Source organism: Castanea sativa, chromosome 9, assembly GCF_040712315.1.
Source record: "Castanea sativa cultivar Marrone di Chiusa Pesio chromosome 9, ASM4071231v1".
Lineage (NCBI taxonomy): Eukaryota > Viridiplantae > Streptophyta > Magnoliopsida > Fagales > Fagaceae > Castanea > Castanea sativa.
The window spans coordinates 23,895,645-23,906,747 of record NC_134021.1 but is presented as its reverse complement, the minus strand read 5'-3'; the positions used below and the strand labels follow the sequence as shown (position 1 = coordinate 23,906,747).

The 11,103-nt window shown below is 33.2% G+C and overlaps 1 protein-coding gene across 1 annotated transcript in view; it reads right to left on the bottom strand.

Annotated features, from left to right (window-relative positions):
• Positions 1 to 36: 36 nt before the first annotated feature.
• Positions 37 to 11,103, bottom strand: part of LOC142610372 (lipid phosphate phosphatase delta) — a 102,134-nt gene continuing 91,067 nt past the window's right edge. The window contains exons 2-9 of the mRNA XM_075782177.1: positions 3,979 to 4,156; positions 3,753 to 3,848; positions 3,576 to 3,650; positions 3,336 to 3,466; positions 2,680 to 2,783; positions 2,463 to 2,591; positions 1,648 to 1,763; positions 37 to 580 (exon numbers count right to left, since the gene is read on the bottom strand). Of these exons, the coding sequence (XP_075638292.1) occupies positions 179 to 580; positions 1,648 to 1,763; positions 2,463 to 2,591; positions 2,680 to 2,783; positions 3,336 to 3,466; positions 3,576 to 3,650; positions 3,753 to 3,848; positions 3,979 to 4,140 (1,215 nt within the window). The 5' untranslated portion in view covers positions 4,141 to 4,156 and the 3' untranslated portion in view covers positions 37 to 178. The remainder of the gene's footprint in view (positions 581 to 1,647; positions 1,764 to 2,462; positions 2,592 to 2,679; positions 2,784 to 3,335; positions 3,467 to 3,575; positions 3,651 to 3,752; positions 3,849 to 3,978; positions 4,157 to 11,103) is intronic.

Below are 11,103 nucleotides of genomic sequence, written 5' to 3'. Positions count from 1 at the left end.
ACATTAGCATATGCCCGTTGAAACTAGCTAAGAACGTAGTAAAATTTATGATATACATAAATAGAGCAAAAAATGAATGGTTCTCTTTAGTCAAAATATATGATATACAGAAATAACATATAGCATACGCCCGTCGAAACTAGCTAATAGCGCAGTACTATTTTACAAGAACTAAGAATTACAAGCTCAGGTGAGAGAAAAGAGAAGGAACAAGGTCTACCACCGACCATGCAAGGCCTGCATATTGAATAAACCTTATACCCGTATCAACATCAAATGAACCCTGTTGAGAAAAAAACAGCCTTTGGATATAACCAGATTGTTTACTCTCATCTGATTTTTTCCCATTTCCATTCAGAGTTGGAATGTAGTTGGTTGATTTAATTGGGATGCCCAGCGTGTTTGATACACCAGGTAGAATCCATTTCGCTAGAGCCTTGCTACAGAACTTCACAAGAAGTATTGTTGGTATTCCAACCAGCATTCTTCCCACAAAGTTTGATATTGTGAACTGTGGGGTGAATATGCGTGCAACGGCTTCATGGTGAAACTGATGGTATGTTTGCTGGATCCCAGATACCTGAACACAATTAAATTGATATTTTAGTTCATGATTGTTAAAGCACAATTTTTTGGGAAGAATACACATTTTACATTAATTTGATAGCAATTTCCTTGTCTTTTCCTTTTATATATGGTATATGACATTTCTATAAAAGAATATGAAACTCATGCTTAATAAGATTACATTTATGTCAAATACAAAACAGTCAGTTATTGGGAAAAAATGGCCTAATACCCCTTGAACTTTGGGGTAGTTGCATTTACACCCTCTAAACTTTTGTTTGAGCTAATTTAGTACATAAACTTTGATACAGTAGCATTTTTTTTTTTAAATCTCTTTTGCACCAAATTCATAAAGAAAAAAAAAAGTGAAAATGAACGGGTCCTACTGCAACAACATAAAAACTTTAGTTGGTCTATTTGTTATAGTACCAAAATTTATGTATTAAATTGGCAAAAGAACCTCTATTAACTGATTGCAGGGACCTGATGAAGACATTCACTAACTCTGTGGCGCATGTGTATAGGGAAGCTAATAGCTGTGCTGACAAATTAGCTAGGATGGGAGCTGATCCCATATCAGACTACCTCTTTTTGTATGACTCACCGCCTGTGGTGGTTGATCTGCTGGCTATTGATAAAGCCGGGCTTGTTTGTAATAGACTTCTTGTTCCTTAGTTTTTAATTTTAAAGTGTAGTTAACCAAAAAGAAAAAAGAAATAGTTAAGAGAACCTATTTGTTACAGTTCTAAAGTTTATGTACTACATTAGCTAAACTAAAAGGTCAAGGGGTGTTAGTGTGCAACTACCCCAAAGTTCAAGGGCTGTTGGAGCATTTTACCCTCATTGATTTATTATCCACTGTTTATAAGGAAATATACTAGTTACCCAGTGATGACATGATCTTAGTTGTTTGTCTTCATCATACTTCATTAAATAATAACTAAGGGTCTAAGTCTTGTCCTATCCAAAAGAAGGTAATATGTTGAAAAAGAGAATATTTACTTCCTATTACAAAAAGAAGTTGAAAATCAAACATAGTTTTAATTTAATCTTATTCTTAAATGGGTGAAGATTGCTTACAATTCCAAATGCAACACCATTAAAGGCTGTGTGGTACTCAAAGCTTGGTGTCGGAATCTCAGGAGTTGGATAAGCAAAGAACAACAGGATGCTTAGGGCAGCCCAGAAGGATGTAACTGCATTTGAAACAAAGTGTGCACTAAGAGAAAATACAAACCCAAGTTGCCTGAGTTTTAAATTTCAAAGTCAATATATTGTTTAAATTCTGAAATCTTCATGAAGTTAGCTTCTATGAAACAAAATATCTAGTTTTCCAACAGAACTTCCCAGACATATGTTTCGACATTCTGATTTATCAGAACCAATTGTGGGATAGCAATTTTGATAACACAAATTTTGAGCACCACAAATCTAATTCTAGTTTTGTAACTATGAGGTCTCCATGTGTCCCCTGTTTCTCAATCCATGTCTCATTAATATTTGACGAGGAAGAAAAAATCCTATATGGGAACTTCTATAGACTTGGTGCCACACTATCTAGGATGCCACGTTCGAAGCATTGTCCTATCAGGCTAAATTCTGGTCCTGGTCTTAGTATTGTTAGTTTCATAGCTCCTTTTTCTGACATATGACAGCACGTGGTGGCACACCTCCCTTTTCCATGCTTGGAACTTTCAAAACTGCTGAGTCGTTTTAGGAATTTACGTCGCCATGAAACCTATCCTAAGGCTGCTTAGCTAGTTCTTACCTTAATTAAGTTTTTTAAATCCTAGGTCCTTTTGCTTTTCAACTATCCAAAATTTGTCAACTATCAAGTATCAATAAAAATATAATATCCTTATAAAAAAAAATATTACCAACAAAAGTATGCTTACCATTTTGTCCTGAAACAATAAAATTGTCGACATGTTCATGAACTGTAAGCCAAAATGCAAGGATCACCAATCCAATGACAAGACCACCTATGATATCGATCAAACTGTGCATTCCAAGGTAAATTCTTCCTAGCATTCAAATCAAATTACACTTTAAGGATAAGCAACGATACACTACAAAGGCTTCCAACAACTTCTAAAAGAAAAGTAATCTTACCCAAACCAATGAGGCCCACAAACAAGCAAACAAGGGCAAGCCCGACAAATTTCATGGAGACATCTTCATATTGAATATAAGACAAGACATAGTGCAAAAGGTACCTGAAAGCCCCCAGTGCAAGGAGGACTCTACAGTTAGTATACAAGAGACAAGGTTCTAAAATGCAAAGGCAAAAAGAAAAGCTCTCCACTTGTCCAATTACAAATCATGAATCCAACTGTTGTATATAAATGCATGCATGTTTTAGGGATTAGTATAACTGATGTTGAAGACCTATTATGGTTAACAGGTATATAATAAAAAGAAGAAAATATCCTATTTACTTTATTAATTGATTGATGTCAATTCACTGCTAATACGATGATTAGCCTAGAAAAGCGAAAGTTTCAAAATGATGTGTGAACACCATTGAACTTAAATCATGAAGCATGATTTTTAAGCCTCTGGAAATATATTTAGTAACATTTCATGCCTCATTAGCGAGTGAGGCCACCATAATTAGCTTCAATAAATTTTGTAACCATTTCACCTCAAAGTATATTGTCAAGGCTATGCTCCAAATCTCCTCTTAAAAGAGAACCTACTTGAACACCCGCTAAATTTTCCTAAATGGCTACACCAATATTTATGGGAAATGAGGAGCAAAGATGTACCCAGATAAGCAAACTGTGTTAAGAGTGTGAGAAGAGGGCAATCCATATTCCAATGCATTATCTTCCTCATCTTTTGTAGCAGTTATTCTCCTAACAGGTGGTGAACTGGGTCTGGGAGCTGATACCATATCCTGTCAAACACAAACAACATAGATACATACCTTAATTACTAACAAAGCACCAAACCAGTAGAAAAATATGAGAAGCTTGGAATAAAACACCAAGAGAAAAAGTAGATACCTTTATAGTGTTTCCTAAATAATCACAAAAGGCCATCAAAAGGGTCATTTGCCTAGCCAATCTGCCATGGCCACTCTAAAATATTACCCAAAAGCTAATCAGTTTGAATCATTAAAATGCTGATAAATACAATAGCTCCAAAGCTCATTATCCACATTATAGAGAGACAGAACATACCCAGAAGAGCAAAGGGAGAAAGGCAGTGTAAAAGGGCACAGAAACAACACAGGACAAACCAGAGAACAGAGCATCAAAAAACCAATGCTGGTATTTCTGAAAAGAAAAACCCAAAAAAAAAAAAAAGTTAAACTCAAATGAAAAGCAAAATAACATACATATAAAGACAATTGAACAAGAATGATGATCTGGGTTTTCATTTATAGTTGCAAAAGTTGAATGAAACCTGGATCTGGAAGATGAGAGGAGTCCCAGCGTTGACATGGTGAGCCACCCAAGGTTGCAGGAAAGATCGAAGCTTGCGGGTGACGTTGAGGTATGAAGAAATTACAATCCATGCCACAATTCCACCTAGAGTTGCCCCCTGCCACACAGCTATGCTTTCCATTTCTCTCTCTCTCTCTAGAAGAGGAATCGAAATCGAAGAATAGAAGAGACGCAGAAAACAAAGGAAATATAGTAAAAAAAAATGGAAACAACTGGCTGCCTCAGACTTAGACTAAGGTCCTCGGTTTTATATTTTATTATTATTATTATTTTTTTTTTTATGGTAGTTTTATATTTTATTATTATTGTGTTATATATAACGCTGAAAATTCAAAATAGTTTTTTTTTTTTTTTTGGTGTGTGTGGGGGGGTTTTTTCAAGGGTGATGATATCTGCTAGGTTGGAACTTGGTACTTTTGGCTTCGTTGGCTTCTGGTTGGCGCTGACAGTGTCACAGAGCAAGCTACGCGGTGAAGAACATTCTACTCTACCGAAAAAACCAAAAAAAAAAAAAAAAAGCAAAAATTTATAATAACAAAAGAAAAAGTAAAGGCAAAGTGGACGCCTGCACGTGATGGTAGTTATTTCGTATTTAGGGAGAAAAAAAATATAAATTACACCACCTAAATTTGACAAAAAATTTTCATAAAAAAAAAAAAAAAAATTTGACCAAAATTTATTTGTGTCATTTAACTTTACTTTTCAATTAAGTTCTTTAAGTTTCAAGTTTACTCAATTAAAGTCTCTCTATTAAATTTTGTTAAATGATATAGTTAAATGTTCAAAAAAAAAATTTCTTCAAATTTATTAAAATAAAAAAATTCAATTAATTATTGAAAAATGAATTCCAGATTTTTTTTATAAAAAATTTTAAAGGAAATTGATAGAGAGGTCTTAATTGAATAAACTTAAATTTTAAATAAATCAATTGAACACAAGCAAAGTTAGATGATTTAAATAAATTATAGTCAAACATAGAGGATGTACTTTGCATTTTTGCCTAAAAAAATTCATATGTTTGTGAAAAATTATATTGCACTTTATCCCCTAAGCAATAATCCTTTTACACTTCCCACATAACTATAAGAAGACATGATTAACCCCCTAAGCTAATAATCATGCAATGCTTTGCATCCCTACTATCTATTTGATAGTTAAATTGGATGGAAAAAGTCACATACAACTTACGTGACATACACGACTTTTTTTTTGTCTAACGTAATTGCCAAATAGACAGTAGGGTGAAAAATAGTCTAATCGGTTATGGTATTCTTAGTTCCCTACACTTATTACAGTATGCTGCAATTTCACATGTGGGTCATCAAGGCAATTCCTGACACTCTTGTTAGCAAAACACTTGTCTGATATAGACAACTCTGTTATGTGGATTGAAAAGTAACCATGTTTTGTAACACATGCGATATCTTATGATTTATCTTTTAATTTAGTTAATGAATAAAGTTGATGAGCTTCCTATACAAAAAAAGAAAAAGGAAAAAAGAAAAAAAGATACTAGGTTGCAAAGTGTTACACATGCATTAGTTTAGGGGAGTGATTGTGCATTCTTGTTGTTTAGGAGGTAAGTGTAAACGGAGGTATAATTTATGGGGATAGAGCGTAATTTACCTGCAAAATTATTCATGATGTTAAAGATATAATAAATTTTTATACCTTACTCGCTACCAAAAATCTCAAAATTCAAATATATATATATATTTGTGTTTTTAAGTGGCATGAATCACATTCTTATTACATTCATTTATAAAACTTTTGTAATAAAATTTGTATTGCATTTTTAGCTATTTATAAATATTATTATTTTGTAATATTTAAACAAAAGTTGTTGTTGCATTAAAAAATAAAAAGCGGTTGTGACTAAAAGGAAAAAAGAAGAAAGAAAGCAGTTGCATCTTAAATTCTCAATTATATAAAAAAGTCTAAATTCTTTAATAATTCGACTCAATAGCAAATAATAAATTGAAATTCAAGTGAAAATCAACAACAATAATATTTTTTTGTGGTCTCATTTGTTGGAACCCACTATCCCCTCCACTTTTTACGTATCTAAAAGAAGAGTGAATAACAATTCACTGCTAGCGTGTTTGACAAAAGGAAAATTATTAAGTGAACTCTCTTCTCTCACATAAATGGTGGGTTCTACCACGAATTTAATTAGTGGAATCTACCATTTATGTGAGAGGAGGGAATACGCATTTATAGTATTTCGAAAGTACATAATAATTTCTCATGACAAAATGTGTTTTTTTAAAATAAAATAAAATAATTGGTGGGTTTCACTATGAATGATGGGTTCTATCATGAATTTAATTAGTGAAACCCACTATTTATGTGAAAGGAGGGAGTACATATTTATAGTACTCCGAGAGTACACAACAATTTCTCATGACAAAATGTGTTTTTTTAAAATAAAATAAAATAATTCAAGTAGAGGTATCAGGTCAAAAAAATGTATCCGAATCAAGTGGAGGTCCCTTTTACGGTCACATATGATCAAAGACAAGAGTTCTAGATTGGTCCTCGGAGACTTTTATGTAAGTGGCTTCAATTTTTTTTTTTTGGGAGTTAGACTTTGTGTAAGTTGTACATATTTGACCAATTTTCGTCCACTCATGATGTTTATAAAAACATAACCTAATTATTCATAGTTTTTTAAAATTATTAATAGTTTTGAATTCCAAAATAGGGTATTTGATGGCCCCACTCAAACTGTAATGTATTCATTAGTTGCCGAAAATGTCTTGGACCACAAAATTTTTTACAATTTTTTACTACAATTGTAATGTGGCAAAGTGTGATTGGTAAAGTAATAATAATTAATCTATATGTAAGTAATGATCAATCACTTGCAGTAAAAAATTATGGTAAAAAAAATATAGTAAAAAAATTGTAGAATAATTAATGGTCATAGAATTACTCTTAGTTGTCAAGGTCATGAGCCAAATAAAAAACTTCGGGTTGTCAAATTCATGCACTTCTTTTATGATAGGTTACTAAAGTTATAGATAAGCCATGCCAAAAGTATTATAATTCAATCGACATTTTATAATTATTTATAAAAGAAATGTTTAGGGTTTTGTTTGATCGGAGGGAAGTGGAAAGAAAGGGACCAAATTTCCATTATTTGGTTAGAATAATAATTTAAAAAAAAAAAAGAAAAGAAAAAAGAGAAAGGAAATGTGGAGAGAAAGGCCTTCTATGGGCCCCACCAGATAAAATTTTTTTTTTCCCCTCCAAATCCATCAAAAAAATACATATACCCCTGGAAAAGTTTTGCTTTTTTGTGAAATTACTTTTATATTCTCATAAGTAATTATTAAATTATAATTTAAATGGATAAAATATGGTAAAATAATTTGTTATGACTTCTGAGTATTATTATTATTATTTAAAATTCGTCTCTCCTTTCTCTTTTTCTCAATATCCAAACACATATGGGAAACCTTTTCCTTTCCCTTTCCTCACTCTTTTCTCTTCTCTTCCCTCCTCTTCAACTATTAAATTATAAATTTTTTTTTTTTAGATACTAAACAAAGGATACAAGAGAAATAAGAGTGAGAGTAGGCCCATTCTTTGACCTTTGTTTTTCATTGTTTTGTGTGGGACTTAAGGGGATTGGGTTTTTATGTTCATGCCTTTTAATATGACCTAGAATTTTTTAAAAATAAATAATACTATACGGTTTAATTTAAAAACACACATCTTATAAAATGATGCACTAATTTTTAAATACAAAATAAAAAATAATTCAAAATTTTAATTGTTATATTATTAGTGTGACACTAATCAATTTATTAAAGTTTATTTTTTACTAAGGATTCATGATCATGGCTCCTTTGCGGACTGTAGCCCCATTGTGAGCTTTTGCAAATATCGCAATCATGGTTCCTTTGTAGGCTTATGCTACTAGGATCCATATTCCTTGGTTTCTTCTTTGTTTCTTTGAGTTTAGGCATATTTAGATTGCGCTTGCAACATTTCTTGCTTCATGGGTTGGCTAATAATAGCTAAGAGCTTGCGATTTCCAGTATAGCATGTCTCATTCAATGACCACTCACATATGTCTTATCCCATGAAGTGACTTGCCAACATCTCATAGGAGCTGATTAGGGTGAGTTAGTTGGTTTAGTTGGGTGAAAAACACAGTGGCTAAGAGATTGAATTGCTGAGCTTCTGAGCTATCTAAGCTAGCAGTTAGTTGAGATTGGCTGTTGAGTTGGCATTTAGTTAGTTGTGATGTTAGTGACAGTCAGAATTAGTTAGTGCCTAGCAACTTGTAACATAATGTATAACTATAATTTATTTTTATTTAGCTACTATAAAGGGCTATGGTTACTTGTAATTCACCATCTTCGGAAATAATAAGCAGAAGTACATTCTTCTCTCTCTGAGTTCTTCCTCTCTTCTCTCGGGGTTCTAATTCTCTAGGAGGTTAGTTCCCTCGAAGAACTACTCATAATCTTCTTAATTCCATAACAACCAGTGTGTTGTTATAAACATCTGTTTAGGAGATCAAGCATCTTTATGCCTTTGTGGCAGAATGTTTTCACGGTAGAATGGCTTCAATAAGATAACCAAGTAGTTTCCTACATCAATGAATTGATTGATTTCTTTCACGGTGGAATGCATGGGCAATGATGCCTTAGGCATTGATCCATCTAATGCCTTTTTTGCACACAAGCCTTGTCTTGGTTCATATTGGTTTCTCTAGGCACGCACCTCGTGGTGTCCACCATTTTTCACCCTTTTGGTATAGAAGCTTTTCCCACCAAAAGGCATCTTTAAAGGGGTCACAACAGAGTACCAAAACTAGGGTCTTCCTCCCCTCTACCAAACCACATTTCCTGAGCTTCAATAGCAGCAGCTCTTGTTTTCTTTCGACGTTTATGGAGGAGCAAAACCCATCCTTTTCCTTTCTTTACTTTAATGACTCATTGGCTGCACGATCTGAATCTTGGAATCCTATTCCTTGAACAATATTTTTCCTATTTTGCAACTCCCTCCCTTTTTTTCTTCTTATTTTCTTATGAAATTATCTAGAGAAGGTTCTGGAATTCCTCTGTATCTTTCCTAATTCTTTTATATGAAAGGGCTTCAGGTCTCTCATATACCCACTTATTCTCATACCCCAGGTCGTTTAGTAGAAGACCCTTTGTGGGCATTGTTTTCTAAAATTCTCTTTAATATATTTGGGCCATCCTTAGGCCCACTTTTTCCTTATTCAAAGGCTCTTTATTGGATATCATTCTTGGTCTCTTTCCTTATCCAGGGGTGATTGGGCCATTCTCGGGTCCCACTTGTTACCTCATTCTAAGAGATTATGTGGTAGACCATTCCTTAAGTCCCTTTCTATACTTAGTCAGCTTGGTGGGGAATGGGCCCAAGTGCTAACTCTCAAATTTTTTTTTTTCCAACCTCCAAGACTTGGTTTACCAGGCTTTGGGTCTTACTTGTTGGCCCAAAGATGTGTGAAAACCTGAGTATCAACATGTATTTAATAACTTTTCATGATTAATGGTGGATAAAGATACCATTATGGTTCCTGCAATTTACTTGTAGTCAATTAGTTTCCTACTATTAACTTACTAACATGAAATAACTACGTTATAATTGGCACACTTGAAGTTTATGTGACAATAAAATAATATTAAATTTTTTTTAATTGGTATTTAAAAATGACACATCATATTCAAAAATCTAAATAACAAAAACAAATAAAATGAATAGCAAAAGACACAAAATCAGGCCTTACCTCCGCCGAATCAAGTGATCCATATAAGCCAGAAATTTCCCAAACCCATTAGTAGTCGAGAGCCGCACCCACCCAAACCCTTAACCCTGGAACTTTTATGACTCCACTAACTATACAGTAGTCTATAGGAAACTAACATGCTTCATTTACTAACTATAATATAAATTATTTACCAAAGTACATGTAGTTTTATGTACAAAAGCCTTTTCTACTTGGCATATTCCTGTGTGAGTGAATTTAGTGCTGAGCTGATTTTCATCTTCCAACACTCCCCCTTCAAGATGGAGCAAATGTTGATGACTCTTATCTTGTTGAGCAGAAAAGAAAATTGAGGAAACTTGAGAGCCTTTATGAAAATGTTTGCCAATTAATGTTGGGTAGAAATATGGAAGGTCTTAATTGGCCCATCTTGAATCTTTTCCCTAACAAAGTGGCAATCAATATCTATGTTCTTAGTCCTTTCATGAAAGGCAAGGTTGACAACTATGTCTAGAGCTTCTTGACTATCACAATACAATAGGACAGCTTGTGAATGTTCTTCCTAAAAATCCTTTAGCAATGACACCAACCAAACAGCTCACACATTGTTTTTGCCATAGTCGTATGTTCAGCTTCTGTAGAAGATCTAGATATTATTTGTTGTTTCTTTGCTTTCCATGAGACTAAGGAATATTCAATGAAAACACAATAGCCTGTGATTGATTTTCTTGCATATGGACAACTAGCCTAGTTTGAGTCAGTGAAAGGCCCACTTTTCAACTAGTTTCCTAATTTTCTTGAAAAAATAAAAATTCAAAAACTTTTTTTAAATGTGGAAACACGGTAAAAAATTATGTTTTTCAACTTAGAGAATGACATGAGAGATTAATATGTAACCTCTTGTGCTTTTAAAGAAGTGACATAAGCCTATTTTAAATTTGATTGTGTAATCTCATTTTTCAATAAATATGTGATTAAAGTATGTAAATTTGTGTTTTTTAATTAGTATTTAGATTAGTCTTTTTAAAATCCTATGTCTAAACACTTGCGTTACTTTTTAAAAATTAAAAAATTAGAATGGTATTCAAAAAAGGTACTATCTTAGGATAGACATCAAGTGTGTATGCCCAAGAGTTTTTAGAAATTAGAAGTTACAAAGAAAGAGGATTTTGAGTTGAATCCTGCAGAAACTACCGCTTGTATATGGATGGTTCCTCCTAGGTGCTTCTAAAAAATAAATGTGGCTTTGAAATCTATTAAAGACACAAATGTAGTAGGTAGGGGCTGTGTAATCCGTGGTTGTGGAGGTCATCTAGGAGCCGCTAGTAGTGCTCC